The sequence below is a fragment of the Phoca vitulina genome, unplaced genomic scaffold, assembly GCF_004348235.1.
Source record: "Phoca vitulina isolate PV1807 unplaced genomic scaffold, GSC_HSeal_1.0 scaffold40, whole genome shotgun sequence".
Classification (NCBI taxonomy): Eukaryota; Metazoa; Chordata; class Mammalia; order Carnivora; family Phocidae; genus Phoca; species Phoca vitulina.
In genome coordinates, this window is record NW_022589743.1 from 852,399 (window position 1) to 869,288 (window position 16,890).

The following is a 16,890-nucleotide window of genomic DNA, read 5'->3' on the forward strand; positions in this document are numbered from 1 at the left end:
GCAAACCAAGGCTCCCCGCCCCGCTTGCGCTCGCCCGCCCCACTCCAGGCGCCGCCGGCGGGAGTGGTGCTCGGTGACATATTTTAAAAAAATAGCCTTGGCTTGCTGGAAGAATCAGAGGTTTTGGGGTTTGCACCATGGGGATGGAGAAGGGAGTATCGACGGGCCGCCTGCACCTTCCTTATAAGTTGGCGAGAAAGTCTAAATACCAGACCCTGAGGAGCTTTAGAATTTGTATCTGAGTTCGGGGCCCTTCTTTGCCAGTAACTCACTGTGTGACCTTGAGCAAATCACCACCGCTCTCGGGGACAGAGTTTCCTCAACCTTAAAATGTGAGGGTTGGGCAAGTGACCCCTGAGGTCCTTTTTACCTCAATCATCCCACGTTTTTAATCCTTTTGGAAGGTTTACTCCCTATTACCTCCCTTTCCCTCTCCTTTTTAACGGTATTACCGGATCCACTGCCTCCTCTTTCAAATGTCACCCTCTTCCAATATAGGCTTTCTATTCACCGTCACCAGCTATTTCCTCAACAATCTGGTCCCCTTGGTGAGCTGGGGAGGGGGCAAGGCTTGCCCTACCTCCTCCACTCTCACTCCACAGTGGTGATATTTCCTCCTGGGTTTGCCCCCACCAAAATCCAAATGGTACCGGGGCCAATCTAAGGAGGAGGGCAGGCTGCATAAAAATGGATCTCCTTCCCCAAAGGAGAGGACATGCCAGCCCCACCCCCCATGTACACACACACACACCTGCATTCATGGACATAAAACCATCTCAGTGACGCCAGAGCCCCTTTCATCTCGGGATCTCCCAGCGCCAGGCAGAACCCTAATTACCCCAGCTCCCCCCACCCCCGGCCCCGCCGGTTCCCCCACTGTCATTAGCCCAGTTTTACCAGCGGGGGCCACAGCCTTTCCTTGGCTCCCAGGGCGGGGCCCTGTCTCCACAGTCTGCTCTTGGGGAGGTGTGTTTGTGTGTGTGTGTTAAGGGGAGCTGCTCTACCACTTGCCTAGTTTATACTAGGCACAATCACTTGGCTATGTGTGGGGTTCTAAGTCTATCTGAGTAGGGCTGCCCTTGTTCATATCAGTCTCAGGCTCTTGCATCCTCAGCTCTGTTGGAGCCACTTCTCTTGGGGTGGGGGGTTGGAGCATAATTGGGGTCTGCAATGCATAGGGGAGGGGAGGGTGCCTCTCTTGGGACCCCTGGGAATCTTGGGGATAACAAGGGCAGCTGGGATGAAACATGAGGGTTGCAGAGTGGGTGGTGATGAGGGGTATGCAGGGGGAGAAGGAAGCCTGCAGTGCGCAGTGGCAGCCACACTGGAGAATTGAGGCTGCAGTGTGCAGAGTCAGCATGCAGTAAGTGAACCTGTGGGTTCAGCCTGGGCTTGCAGTGGACATGCAACAGTGGCAGTGTGGGGTGGGAGGCTGCATCGTGCAGTCAGGGCAGTGTGCAGTTCGAGGTGCACTGAGGCTGGCTGGCTGCCAGTCAATGCCACGTCCTCAGTGATCATGTTTGGCTGAAACCCGAGGGAACAAGTCTGTGATGTGCCGTGCTTAGGGTGCATGCTCTACCCTGTATGGAAATAGTCTCTTGGGATTGAGCTGCCCAAGGAGTTGAGATAGAAGCCCTATGCATGGGATACATTTATGAGATGAGCTACATTTATACTCTGCATCCATCAGGCGGAACAAGGAGGCCATGGGGAAGTCTAGCACCAATCTGGATTAGGACAGGGTGACAGAGTCCAGAGCGGGAACACAAAAGTGCTATGGTTTTGTCTCCCTTCCATTCTGGCTTCCTCCACGTTTCTCTGACGAAAGGCCCTAAAGATATCTGGTAAGGGAGACTTTTTGAAATCCTAGACCCAAAGCCATAGAAAATGAAGTGCATCCTGATCTACCTCCCCACCCCCCCACCAGGGGCAGAGTGGGGCACCTTGAACTCAAAGGTAAGAGTTTACCATTCCCATCTTTTCCTTACCTCTCTTCCTTGGCTCCCAACATGGGCTGGTAATAGACCTGGGCAAGGGCAAAGTGAAGGGCACACGGCCTCCAAAGCAGGCATCCCGCCAGATGCCGGGATCCAGCCCAGGTCTGGGCTTATAGCCCCTGCCTGGTGTCGCATCAGCCCCCTTTCCACCCCACTCATCCTGCCTACCCCCATTTCTTGAAGCTTCTAGCTTCTCTCAGAGTCATTTCAGCCCCAGCTTCTGTTGTCTCTTTGCCAGGAAACCCCCACTCAGGCTGTTTCCTCCCATCCCCCCCACCTCTGCTTCAGGGCTGAATCCCTGAGGAGAGCAGGGGGGGTGGGGCACAAGTAAGGATGGATAGAGACCCTCCAAGGGGATCTGCCTGATGGCCCCCTCCCTCTCAGATTTTGGTTGCCAAGGAGGCAGCAGGAACAGCCTGTTCTCTGGGCTCCCATCGGAGCAGCTAGGCCTGGGCCCCGCCCTCTCTCCCTTCCTTCCCTCCCAGACTGTTGCTAGGAAGCACCCCAAGATTTCTCAGGGTCCCATCCCTAGAAACCAGGGGATCCAGATATCTTTCTGAAGAGCTTCCCCAAAAGCCTGGAAGCCAAGACCCCACACAGCATCCTCCACCCCTGCCAAGAAGCCACAAACAGTTGGGGCGGTGCGGGGGGGGGGGGGCGGTGAGGATTGAAACAGGGGACAGGCCCTCTACCAGCCTGCCCTGGAACACCTCCGTGGCCTGGGCCTCAGTAATCCACCCCTCCCCCATCTGGAGTTCCTGGGCTCTGGGTGATGTCAGCAAGTGATGAGGTGTCCAGCAGATACCCCTTGACTCTGCAGACACAGGCCCACTTATTGGGGGGTTCTGGAAAGACAGCAGGGGAAACCAGCTAAGAGAACCTAATCCTCAGGTGTTTCTCCCCCTTAGTGATCTTTCAATCAAGAAAAGGTAGTGGAAATGGAGAAAAGAAAGGGGGGGACAGTTTATGGGAGTTGGGGATCAGGTGGCTGGCAGAGACGAGAGACTGGGAAATTCACCAATAATTGACCTGCTAAGGGTAAAGGGGCTACTTAATGTCCTCCTCCCAATCATCTTTGTGCCATCACGTGCCCTGGGTATGGGTCACAAAGCAGAGGGCCTGGGAAGGGACTCAGGCCTGGCTGAGCCTTGCTCTTGGTAGCTGAGGGAAGAAGTGGAAAAAGAAGCTGACACCTTCTCCAGGTTGCCTTTTAGGGGTTCTTCTACTTTTATTCATTCTTTTGATACCTTTTTTTTTTTTTAAAGCATTTAATATGTGCCAGATATTGGACCCCCTAAATTTTCCAGCTTTTGGTTTCATACTCTTGCACAGAGCCCCCTCATCCTGCCTTTGCCAGGAGAGAGGGGAGGAGAGCAAGGGGCACAGTGTCCTTTACCATAGAGTTTGAACCTTACCATACTGCAGCCCTCCCCCCTCCAATGAAAGGAGATGGGACAAGCTGGTGTGGAGGCCAAGAGTATAGAGCGGTTCTCAGGGCCCGGAGGGAGGGGTGGTGCAAAGGAAATGGCAGGCTGGCTTCCTTTCCCATTATTGCTCGGGCCTCAGGATCACAGGACGTCTCTTCTCTGAGCTGGGAGTAGAGAGAGTAGAGAGGGAAGGCATCCTTCAGGGTGTTGGAGAGGAAACTTCAGGTCCAGAGAGGAAAACTCCAATGATTAGTTCAAATTCTGCTTTTCATCGTCCCAGCTGGTCTCTCTCTGGACCTCCGTGGGGCAGTGGGAAGACAGACACAGGGAACTGTGGGAGATCCAGGAACTGTCCTGAGGTGGGTCCACCTTGTAGGCTTCTCCCCCCTCCTTCTCTCCCCCAGAGAGATAGAAAGTGGGGATTTGGATGTGGGACTGGTCGGGGAAGGGAATTGGTTTGGAACCAGCTGTGTATGAGTTTGTGGGAACAAGTCTTTCTTTCTCCGTGCACCTGCTGCCAATTAACTCCCCAGAGTGGGGGGACCCAGGCAAGCTTCTAAAGAAAATATTCCAGCTAGGGGAGGCGAATGACTCAGTTTCCCTGTGGAGAGAAGGGATGCTGAAACCCTTTGTGCCTTGTACGCTTACCAAGTATTTCAATGTTTCTGGGTCTTGACTCTTGCCACTTTTCCTTACACTTCTTTCTAGCCTAGATAAGGAATGTCCCCATCCCTTTGGGTACCACAAAGCCCTATTCCCCCACGGCCTCTTACCCAGCTCCAAGCCCTTCACTCTGGCCTACCAGCTCCCTTTCTGCCATGGCTCCAATGTTGCCATGTCACTCCACCTGGGTGGCTTCCATCTGCCTCACTTTGCTGGGCGGACCCCTCCCCCACCAGACTGGCCAACGAGATGAAGAGGTTGGGGCTTGGAACTAAGGGAGCAGAGGTGGGAGCTCAGCCTTTATCAGTGCTGAGGGGGAAGAAATGGACAGCAAAAGAAAGTGGGGCTAAGAAGGGTTTTTGAGAGGGGCTGTGTGGAGGGAGGGTTTCCTTTCCAGAGGGCATGCTGGTATTTCTTCTCTTACCCACAGGAGGATTTTCAGAGAGTCCCATCCTTGGGGAGAGAGGATCCAGCCAGGGAGCAGGTGGGTCCTAGGAAGCTAATGTGGTGTGGAGGGAAGAGGTGGTGTATGGAAAGGCTCTCTCTGATATTGACAGACCAGAGAGGCAGGACAGTCAAAGTAGAGAAATTGAAGATGGCCCATGTCCAGAGCTAAGGGAGTCCTCATAGTCCCTTAGGAGTCCAGTCCTTGGGGGAACTCTGCCAAACCTAGAAAAGGAGCTGCTGGTGAGAGGTGGGGGGACGGGGAAGGCAGATGGCCTGACTACAAAAGCCGCCTCCCTGCCACTGTGAAGTGGGAAGAAGGCACCCCTCCATCCCCCAGAGATCTGCCAGGCTTCCTGCCAGAGAGGGATGGTTTAAGCTCAGAATATCACTATCCTCAGGGCCCAGATATTCCCCCAAATGTACCCAACACCCACTAACTCAGTCAAGAGCAGTCACAAAGTTGACAGCTTCTCTCTAAGAGGGGCAGTTTGGGCTACGAGGGATGGGAAAGGAGCTATAGGATCCAGGAATGGCTCAAGGTGGGGGGCCCTGGGCTGCTGTAACCAGAAAGGAATGAGCAGAGGGAGCAGGCAAAGGTAGAGTTGGGGCCTGGGAGAAGAAGGGAGACCAGGTTCATGTGAGGCTTCAGAGGAACAGAGTTTGTGGTCGTCTCAAGTGTGAGTGAATGTGGGGTTTGTGATAGCCTCAAGTGGGGCCGGGGGCAGTTTGGAAGTTAAGCGTGAGAAGTCTGGGTTCTCCCTCCTTCCTGCTTTGGAAGCTTTGGCTCTATATATTTGGCAGCCGTTTTGCAGAAATGCTATTTCCCAGTGGTGTCACTTGGGTAGGCACAAAGGGGAGCAGAATGGAGGTGGTGTGTATGGGTGCATGGGGAGGGAGAAAGGCCATAGGCAGTAACGAACTTAGAGGATTGTGATCTGGCCCTCCTTCAGCTGCACTCTACCCCTCAGAACAGGGGTCCTTGTCTCCCTGCTGTGATTTTGCTCCCATACCCAGGATCCTGTTATTCTCTGCCCCAAGGGCCAACAAGTTTACTTCCAGAGCCTGAGCGCACTGCGCTCCCAGATTCATCCCCCTAATGACTGATTTTGCCAGTGAAAGGGTGGCCAAATAATGGTTGCTGGGGAATGTGGATGGAACTTGGCCTCATGGACTGGGATATCAGACTTAGGGTATGGGATGGGGGAGCTGAAAGTAGGGGGTGGCAGAACACTGGCTGGGGCCTCCATGTTTACTCTTGTCCTAGGTTATAGATGTTGGGGATGATCTGTCCCCAGGACAGGGCAGGGATAAGGACTGTATATAGAGAAGGCTCAGCCATTGAAGCCAGAGGTGAATAGCATTTGCTTCTGAGCTTCTCACTGGAGGGGGAAAAGAGGGCTAATGTCTAAAGCCCTGAATATAATTATGCACGATTTGGTTCCATAGGATAAGCAAGACATCTCTGTTGTTTTTAATAAACTTTCAAAAAAAGAACAGTTTTAGATTTACAGGAAAAGATTTGAAGATAGTAGGGGGTCCCCACGTATGCCATAGCCAATTTCTCCTTTTATTAGCCTCTTACATTAGTATGGTATTTTTTACAACTAATGAATGAATATTGATATGTCATTATTAACTAATGTCTATGCTTTACTCATATTCCTTAGTTTTCATCCAATGTTCTTCTTCGGTTCCAGGATGACATCCGGGATGCCAAGTTACATTTAATAATTATGTCTCCTTAAGCCCTCTTGGCTATGACAGTTTCTTAGACTCTCCTTAGTTTTGATAACTTTAACCTCAGTTTCCTCCTTACTTTCCTCCTTACTTCTCCCCCTATTCAAGCAGTATGCAGGGCCAGGAGATTTTGGGAGGACTGCCAAATTTGGGGGTTAAATGCAACTGATCAAGCCCCAATGTAGCCTCTGGAATACAGATGTGGAAATAAGAACTCTGGTACACCCAGAGGTGTAGGAGCACCAAAAAAAAACAAAAACAAAAACGAAAACAAAAACAAAACCACAAAAAACAAAACCAAAAACACCAAAAAGAAAACCAAACCAAAACCAAAACCAAAATCAAAAAGGAAAAAAGAAAAAAAAAGGTCAAGAAAGAGGAAAACGTATTGCTGAACGAAAGCCACACCCCTGCTATGCCTAGTAACTAGCATGTAATGAAAGGGTGTCAGAATATCATTTAAATGCCTGGTCGACAGTGACGTCTTTGGGCGATGCTTGCTTGCGAACGGTCTTTCGAGAGCTCTCCGCTCCCTCCGCTCCCTGAGTCTCTGATGCTTCAGCTCGTACCTGTCCTTCTCTAAAGCAGAGAGACAATGCGGGCTGGCTAACGGAGTCCCTTAGCTTCCCTGCTAGCCCAGTCCAAGGAACTACAATTCCCAGGAGACCGAGTCCAAGGAACTACAATTCCCAGAAGACATGTCTCTTGCTGCATTCTTACTGGCTCATGTTTGTTATTCCCAGCCAATAGAAGTTAAGCTCTTTGATAAGTGCCAAGATGGCGATACCTAGGATCTAGAACTAGCTTGCACGGTAGGCTCAAAATTGGGGAGGTGGTGGATGAAAAGGAAATAGGGAGTTACAGTTTCAAGGTTGGGGAAGGTGGAGGAAATGGTGGAAAAAACTGTGGATTTGGGGTGGTAGGGGCTGAGGGACGCAGCCAGAGCTAAGGGCGTAATTAGGCAATCGGAATAGGCTTAACCCCTTGCCACCCTCTTCACTCTTTTTATTAAGCCCCTTTGACACCCTTTTCTTAGTGCTCCAGTTGATCCAGGAGGGAGGAACCTGACAGAATCCCTTCCTTATCCTCTTCCCCATTTTTTCTTTCTGATTCTTCTGCCTGCCTTAAATCTTCCTATATCCGTTTCATTCAACTCGGCCCTCCCCGGTTCTTTCCTTCAGAATCCCCTCTCCCCTTCTCTTAGCTCAGTTTCTTCCACCTTAGAGCTGACCGCCACCGGCCCCTTCTCAGAGTGAAATCATGAAGGTAGTGAACTTGAAGCAAGCCATTTTGCAAGCCTGGAAGGAGCGATGGAGTGACTACCAGTGGGCAATCAACATGAAGAAATTCTTTCCCAAAGGAGCCACCTGGGACATTCTCAACCTAGCAGGTCTCAAGTGAAGTAGGAAGGAAGGATGGGAGGGCTAAACCCAGAAAAGCTATAACCACTCAGTCTTGCTTTGTTATTCCCCTTGCAGAAGCACTACTGGAGCAGGCCATGATTGGACCTTCCCCCAATCCTCTCATCCTGTCCTACCTGAAGTATGCCATTAGTTCCCAGGTAAACTGCCCCACCTATTCCAGAGAGTGAGGATTTGAAGGTAAAAGACTTGGAGTATAGTTGTCAGCTTACACTTTCTAGGTGAATTTGTTTGAACACAACACTTCTCTGAGCCTGTTTTCTTGTGAAAATAATAATACTTCATTGGTTGTGATGAATGTTACATTAACTTGTTCTATCAGTAAATAGTCATGAATGTGTCAGATAGTGGTGTAGGCCCTGGGGATATAGCTGTGAGCAAGACCTGATCCCAGCACACAAGGAATTTAGTGGGTAATAACAGACATGAAAATAAGCAGTCAGTCACAGGATGGGTTTATGATGTAGGTTAAGACAGTACTAGGGGAGTATGTGAGAGAGGCACGGAATTCAGTCTGAGCAATCAGGGAAGGCTTTCTGGAGAAAGTGATGTTTAAACCAAGACGTTATTGTTAAATAGGAGCCAAGCAGATTGGTGAGAGTGTACAAAGCAGAAAGAAAAGCATATGTAAAGGCTGGGAGACAAAAATCACATGTTGTTTAGGAGCCGAAAATAATTTATATGGCTAGAGCAGTAGTTTTGGTCTCAGGACCCTTTCATGCTCTTAAAAACTATTGAGACTCCCGCAAAGCTTTTGTTTATATGTATTACATCTATCCATATTTACCATTTTAGAAACGAAAACTGAGAAATTTAAAAAATATTTATGAACTTATTTAAAAGTAACAAAAAGTAAAGTCTATTAAATAAAGCCTGTTACATTACATGTTAATATAAATAACATTTTAATGAAAACCGTATTTTCCAAAACAGAAAAGCTAGTGAGGAAAGTGGCATTGTTCTACGTTTTTACAAATCTCTTTAATGGTTTAATAGAAGACAGCTGAATTCTCATATCTGCTTCTGCATTCAGTTGTTGCAGTAGGCTATTTTGGTTGAAGTGTATGAAGAAAATCTGTCCTCACACATCAGCTATTTAGTTTGAAAAGGGCAGAGAATGTTAATAAGCTTTTCAGATAAACTGGATATTCATTGACACGCTGAATTCAACAGGTGATGTGAAACCACATCAATGAACTTAAAAAAATAATTAGTTAAGTAATTATTTTTTAATTAAGCTCTACACGAGACATGGGGCTTGAACTCACAACCCTGAGATCAAGAGTCACACATGCTCTACCGACTGAGCCAACCAGGCGCCCCTCAATGAGCTTCTTATACTCTGTTACATTAAAATCCATTGGTCTCTGTCTTGCACTTTGAACAGATTTGTTACTCATGCACGATTTTATAATATCATGAATTGGTCATGTGGAAAATATCTGTTACTGAGTTACACAGATATTCCAATTGTTGACACATTTAATTATATGATTCACATGTCATGGAGCCTCTGGGACATTCCACATGCTGTTGTGGGAGAATGAGAGTAGAAAAGGCAAATAACATCTTAGCAGTATTTAAAAAATAGTTTTATTATTTATTTATTTTTAAAGATTTTATTTGTTTATTTGACAGAGAGACACACAGTGAGAGAGGGAACACAAGCAGGGAGTGGGAGAGGGAGAAGCAGGCTTCCCGCCGAGCAGGGAGCCCGATGCGGGGCTCGGTCCCAGGACCCTGGGATCATGACCTGACCCGAAGGAAGACGCTTAACGACTGAGCCACCCAGGTGCCCCTAAAAAATAGTTTTAATCTCATAGACTGTAGGGGTTCCTGGACCATATTTTGAGAACTACTGGGCTAGCACTTCAAGAAGGAGACTGGTTTAGGGAGACATAGGGAGGCTTGTGGGTGATAAAGGACCTGTGGGTGATGCTAAAGAGTTTGGACTTTATCCTAGGGTGATGAGTAATCATTTAAAGAGTTTTAAGTGGAGGAATGGTGTGGTAGGATTTATGTGTGTGTGTGTGTGTATAGATATTTAACATGCAAAAAAATGCATAGACCTTAAGATGAATTCAGTGAGTTTTAGCAATTGTATATACCCATGTCACTAACGTTCAAAATAAGATACAGAACATTTCCATTCTCCCAGAAAGTTCTCTTGTGCCCCTTTCTAGCCCGTCCTCCTACAACCACTAAATGTTTTCTGTCACTGTAGATTAGTCTTGTCTATATTCGGATTTCATAGAAATGGAATCATATATGGAGTGCCTGGGTGTCTCAGTCATTAAGAGTCTGCCTTCGGCGGTGGGGGGCATCGGAGGGAGAGACGAACCATGAGAGACAATGGACTCTGAAAAACAAACTGAGGGTTCTAGAGGGGAGGGGGGTGGGAGGATGGGTTAGCCTGGTGATGGGTATTGAGGAGGGCACGTTCTGCATGGAGCACTGGGTGTTATGCACAATGAATCATGGAACACTACATCAAAAACCAATGATGTAACGTATGGTGATTAACATAACAATAAAAATTAAAAAAAAAAAAGAGTCTGCCTTCGGCTCAGGTCATGATCCCAGGTCCTGGGATCGAGCACCGCATTGGGCTCCCTGTTCGGCAGGAAGCCTGCTTCTCCCTCTCCCACTCCCCCTGCTTGTGTTCCCTCTCTCGCTGTATCGCTCTCTGTCAAATAAATAAATAAAATCTTAAAAAAAAAAAAGAAAGAAATGGAATCATATAGCAAACACTCTATACTCTGTCTTCTTTTGTTTAACATAAATTTTTTTGAGAGGTGCGTGGGTGGCGCAGTTGGTTTTGGCTCAGGTCGTGGTCTCAGGGTTGTGAGATGGGGCCCGGTGCTGGGTTCTGTGCTCAGTGTGGAGTCTCCTTGGGGCTCTGCCTTCCTCTGCTCCTGCCCTTTGTGCTCTCATTCTCTCTCTCTCAAATAAATAAATAGGTCTTTAAAAAAAATAAATGTTTTTGAGATTTATCTCTGTGGTTGTTTATGTGATCAGTTCATTCTCTTTTATTTTTATTTAAGATTTTTTTTATTTATTTGACAGAGAGAGAGAGAGAGCACAAGCAGGGGAAGCGGCAGGCAGAGGGAGAGGGAGAAGCAGGCTCCTTGCTGAGCAAGGAGCCCAACTCGGGGCTTGATCCCAGGACTTTGGGATCATGATCTAAGCCGAAGGCAGACGATTAATCGACTGAGCCACCCAGGCGCCCCAGTTCATTCTCTTTAAATTGCTGAGTAGTATCCCTCAGGTGGCATGTAGTTCTTACACTTCCTTTTTCCTCTTGGCTTATGTCTGCTTTCCATGTGAGCACATATTCATCTACCTTATTCTTTTTAACTGCTGCATAATGTTCTATATGTACTGTAATAGAGGTTTTTAATTTTTTACTGTTATACTCATTGTTTCATTGAACTTTTTTTTTTTTTAAAAAGACTTTATTTATTTGAGAGAGAGAGAGAGCACGAGCAGAGGGAGGGGCAGAGGGAGAAGCAGACTCCCTGCTGAGTGGGGAGCCCGATGTAGGACTCAGTCCCAGGACTCTGAGATCATGACCTGAGCCAAAGTCAGACATTTAACCGACCGAGCCACCCAGGAGCCCCTCATTGAACATTCTTATACTTACTTGTCTGCACTTCTGGGAATGTTTCCCTAGTATAGATACCTAGAAATGGAATTGCTAGTTTAAAGAATTCCCCTAGGGGCGCCTGGGTGGCTCAATCAGTTAAGCGTCTGCCTTTGGCTTAGGTCATGATCCCGGGGTCCTGGGATGGAGTCCTGCATCGGGCTCCCTGCTCTGCGGGAAGCCTGCTTCTCCCTCTCCCACTTCCCCTGCTTGTGTTCCTACTCTCACTGTCTCTGTCTCCGTCAAATAAATAAATAAAATCTTTAAAAAATAATATTAAAAAATGAAGGGGACAGCTCTCAAAAAAAAATAAATAAAAAAATAAAGAATTCCCACATATTCAGGGTGCCTGGGTGGCTCAGTTAAGCATCTGATTTGATTTCGACCCAGGTCATGATCTCAGGGTTGTGAGATCGTGCCCCGAGTAAGGCTCCATGCTGGGCCTGGAGCCTGCTTAAGATTCTCTCTCCCTCTCCCTCTGCCCCTCCCCCCTCCCTCCCTCTCTAAAAAAAATATAAAGAAAGAAAAAGAATACCTCCATATTCAGTTGCAGTAGATCCTGCAAATTGCCCTCTAGAAAGGATGGTATTGGTTTACACCCCCTCCATAGTGTTTGATAGTGTTTCCCAACACCTTTCCAATGCTGGATAGAATTTTTTTTTTTTTTAAGATTTTATTTATTTATTTGACAGAGAGAGATATAGCGAGAGCAGGAACACAAGCAGGGGGGAGTGGGAGAGGGAGAAGCAGGCTTCCTGCTGAGCAGGGAGCCCAATGCGGGGCTCGATCCCAGGACCCCGGGATCATGACCTGAGCTGAAGGCAGACGCTCAACGACTGAGCCACCCAGGTGCCCCTGGATAGAATTTTTTTAAATTCCTTTCCAGAAGGAAAAAATTACATCACATTATAATTTGTATTTCCATAACTGTGATGTTGAGCACTTTTTTTTATATGTTTATTGGCTCTCTGTATGACTTCTGGGAATTGCTTACGCATATCATTTGCCCATTTTTCTTTTGTTTGTTTTTTTATTGTAAAAGCTTTATTGAGATATAAATCACATACTATACAATTTACCCACTTAAAGTATACAGTTTACTGAATTGTAGTATTTTCAGAGTTGTGCAACCACTACCACAGTCAACTGAGAACATTTCATCACCCCAAGAAAAATTCTTACTGATTTTTAAGTGTCTTAATATAATTGATCTTGTCATCTTTATCTGTTATTTATGTTTGAAATTTTCTATAACTTTTTGGTTTTTTTTTTTTCTTTTGTTTTTAAAAATGTTTTATTTATTTATTTGACAGAGAGAGAGAGAGCACACACAAGCAGGGGGAGTGGCAGGCAGAGGGAGAAGCAGGCTCCCTGCTAAGCAAGGAGCCTGACTCGGGGCTGGATCCCAGAACCCTGGGATTATGACCCAAGCCGAAGGCAGACACTTAACTGACTGAGCCACCCAGGCACCCCTGGTTTTATTTTCTTAGCATGCAGAAATTTTTAATGTTTTTATTGTCAGATTTAACCATTTTTTCCTATATGGCTTTTGTCTTGCTCAAGGGCTTCCCTGCTCCAAGCATCAAAATATGTTCTTCTCCAATTTCTGCCAACACTTCGCTTTTATTTTTTGTATTTATTTTGTTTAATCTATTTAGAATTTATTTTTTTATTTTTTTTTACAATTCACTTTACCATTTTTTTATTATGTTATGTTAATCACCATACATTACATCATTAGTTTTTGATGTAGTGTTCCATGATTCATTGTTTGCGTGTAACACCAAGTGCTCCATGCAGTACGTGCCCTCTTTAATACCCATCACCAGGCTAACACATCCCCCCACCGCCCCTCCCCTCTAGAACCCTCAGTTTGTTTCTCAAAGTCCATAGTCTCTCATGGTTTGTCTCCCCCTCCGATTTCTACCCCTTTATTTTTCCCTTCCTGCTATCTTCTTCTTCTTCTTTTTTTTTTTTTTTTTTAACATACAATGTATTATTTGTTTCAGAGGTACAGGTCTGTGATTCAACAGTCTTACACAATTCACAGCACTCACCATAGCACATACCCTCCCCATTGTTTATCACCCAGCCACCCCATCCCTCCCACCCCCCATCACTCCAGCAACCCTCAGTTTGTTTCCTGAGATTAAGAATTATACATGTCTATCTCTGATTGACTTATTTCGCTCAGCATAATACCCTCCAGTTCCATCCACGTTGTTGCAAATGGCAAGATTTTATTCCTTTTTGGGGCGCCTGGGTGGCTCAGTTGTTAAGCGCCTGCCTTCGGCTCAGGTCATGATTCCAGGGTCCTGGGATCGAGCCCCGCATTGGGCTCCCTGCTCCGCGGGAAGCCTGCTTCTCCCTCTCCCACTCCCCCTGCTTGTGTTCCTGCTCTCACTATCTCTCTCTGTCAAATAAATAAAATCTTAAAAAAAAAAAAAAAAAAGATTTCATTCCTTTTGATGGCTGCATAATATTCCATTGTATATATATACAACATCTTCTTTATCCATTCATCTGTCGATGGACATCTTGGCTCTTTCCACAGTTTGGCTATTGTGGACATTGCTGCTATAAACATCAGGGTGCACATACCCCTTCGGATCCCTGCATTTGTATCTTTGGGGTAAATACCCAGTAGTGCAATTGCTGGGTCGTAGGGTAGCTCTATTTTCAACTTTTTGAGGAACCTCCATACTGTTTTCCAGAGTGGCTGCACCAGCTTGCATTCCCACCAACAGTGTAGGAGGGTTCCCCTTTCTCTGCATCCCCGCCAACATCTGTCGTTTCCTGACTTGTTAATTTTAGCCATTCTGACTGGTGTGAGGTGGTATCTCATTGAGGTTTCGATTTGGATTTCCCTGATGCCAAGCGATGTTGAGCACTTTTTTACGTGTCTGTTGGCCATTTGGATGTCTTCTTTGGAAAAATGTCTGTTCATGTCTTCTGCCCATTTCTTGATTGGATCATTTGTTCTTTGGGTGTTGAGTTTGATAAGTTCTTTATAGATTTTGGATACTAGCCCTTTATCTGGTATGTCATTTGCAAATATCTTCTCCCATTCTGTCAGTTGTCTTTTGGTTTTGTTGTTTCTTTTGCTGTGCAAAAGCTTTTTATCTTGATGAAGTCCCAATAGTTCATTTTTGCCCTTGCTTCTCTTGCCTTTGGCGATGTTTCTAGGAAGAAGTTGCTGCGGCTGAGGTTGAAGAGGTTGCTGCCTGTGTTCTCCTTAGGATTTTGATGGACTCCTGTCTCACATTTAGGTCTTTCAACCATTTTGAGTCTATTTTTGTGTGTGGTGTAAGGAAATGGTCCAGTTTCATTCTTCTGCATGTGGCTGTCCAATTTCCCCAACATCATTTGTTGAAGAGACTGTCTTTTTTTTTTTTTTTAATTTTTTTTTTAAGATTTTATCTATTTGCGAGAGAGAGAATGAGAGACAGAGAGCATGAGAGGGAGGAGGGTCAGAGGGAGAAGCAGACTCCCTGCTGAGCAGAGAGCCTGATGTGGGACTCGATCCCGTGACTCCAGGATCACAACCTGAGCCGAAGGCAGTCACTTAACCAACTGAGCCACCCAGGCGCCCGAAGAGACTGTCTTTTTTCCATTGGATGTTGTTTCCTGCTTTGTCGAAGATTAGTTGACCGTAGAATTGAGGGTCCATTTCTGGGCTCTCTGTTCTGTTCCATTGATCTGTGTCTGTTTTTGTGCCAGTACCATACTGTCTTGATGATGACAGCTTTGTAATAGAGCTTGAAGTCCGGAATTGTGATGCCACCAGCTTTGCTTTTCTTTTTCAACATTCCTCTGGCTATTTGGTTCCATACAAATTTTAGGATTATTTGTTCCATTTCTTTGAAAAAAAAAGTTGATGGTATTTTGATAGGGATTGCATTAAATGTGTAGATTGCTTTAGGTAGCATAGACATTTTCACAATATTTGTTCTTCCAGTCCATGAGCATGAAACCTTTTTCCATTTCTTTGTGTCTTCCTCAATTTCTTTCATGAGTCTTTTATAGTTTTCTGAGTACAGATTCTTTGTCTCTTTGGTTAGATTTATTCCTAGGTATCTTATGGTTTTGGGTGCAATTGTAAATGGGATCGACTCCTTAATTTCTCTTTCTTCTGTCTTGTTGTTGGTGTATAGGAATGCCACCGATTTCTGTGCATTGATTTTATATCCTGCCACTTTACTGAATTCCTGTATGAGTTCTAGCAGTTTTGGGGTGGGGTCTTTTGGGTTTTCCACATAAAGTATCATATCATCTGCAAAGAGTGAGAGTTTGACTTCTTTGCTGATTCGGATGCCTTTTATTTCTTCTTCTTGTCTGATTGCATACCACCCTGAACGCGCCCGATCTCATCTGATCTCAGAAGCTAAGCAGGGTCGGGCCTAGTTAGTACTTGGATGGGAGTCCATGTAGAATTTATTGTGGTGTGAGGAAGAGATCCAAACTTACTTATTTTTCCAAATAGATGGACAGTTGGCTCAACTGCCTTTATTGAATAGGCCATTCACCCGTATCCTAAATTCTCTTACAAAGGTCTATTTCTTGATATTTTAGTTTAGTTCATTGATATATTTGTCTCTGCTTGCACTAGTACTTTACTGTTTTATTACTATACTTTTATAGTATGTTTGATGTCTGGTTAGGCAAGTCTTCCCTTAATTGTTTTATTTTTCAAAAATTTCTTGGCTGTTTTCAGGCATTTTCTTTTCCAAATTTTAAAATCAACTTGTTAAATTCTTTTAAAAAGTCCAGTTGTATTTTGATGGAGATTTCCTTGACTTTGTGGATCTGGGGAATTTGTGGATTAATTTTAGATCACTGTGGTGGTAGTTTGAAGAATGAGTTGGAGGGAGGTAAGACAGAAGGCAGGGAGACCATTTAATCAGGCATATGTATATTTTTAAAGCTTATTTATTTATTTAAGTAATGTCTACCCCCATCCTGGGGCTCAAACTCATGACCCTGAGATGAAGAGTCACATGCTTTTCTACTGAGCCAGCCTTGCACCCAGGCTTTTTTTTTTTTCCTTTTTTTTTTGCCAAGGATCAGATAGTAAATACGTTCCACTTTGCAGGCCATGTGGTCTCTGTCACCATTATTCTGTCATTATAGTTTGAAAGCAGATATAGATAGTATATAAGTAAATGGACATGCCTGTGGTCTGATGAAACTTTATTATTTTTTTTTTATTTGAGAGATTGAAAGTGAGCAAGAGAGAGAGAGGAGCAGGGGGAGGGGCAGAGGGGGAGGAAGAAGCAGACTCCTTGCTAAGCAGGGAGCCCGCTAAGCAGGGAAGCCCAACATGGGGCTTGATCCCAGGACTGGGATCATGACCTGAGCTGAAGGCATATGGTTAACCAACTGAGCCACCCAGGCGCTCTCCCCCCCCCCCCCCCGCCCCCGCCCCGATGAAACTTTATTTACAAAAAAGGGTGATGGGTCCAATTTGGCTTTTGAGCCATGGTTTTCCAACTCCTGATTTAGGCTATTGCAGTAATTCAGGTAAGAGATGATATTAGCATAAGCATGGGAAGTGG

General features: G+C 45.8%; 1 protein-coding gene across 3 annotated transcripts in view; it reads left to right on the top strand.

The window, feature by feature from the left end:
- The first annotated feature begins 7,026 nt into the window (after positions 1 to 7,026).
- The window catches only part of MED24 (mediator complex subunit 24), a 28,841-nt gene continuing 18,977 nt past the window's right edge, over positions 7,027 to 16,890 (top strand). For all 3 annotated transcript variants that reach the window (XR_004302311.1, XM_032428498.1, XM_032428499.1), the window contains exons 1-3: positions 7,027 to 7,083; positions 7,496 to 7,661; positions 7,750 to 7,832. Coding sequence is in view for 2 of the 3 variants with exons in the window: in XM_032428498.1 (XP_032284389.1) it covers positions 7,532 to 7,661; positions 7,750 to 7,832 (213 nt within the window). In the remaining variant the exon portion in view is untranslated. The remainder of the gene's footprint in view (positions 7,084 to 7,495; positions 7,662 to 7,749; positions 7,833 to 16,890) is intronic.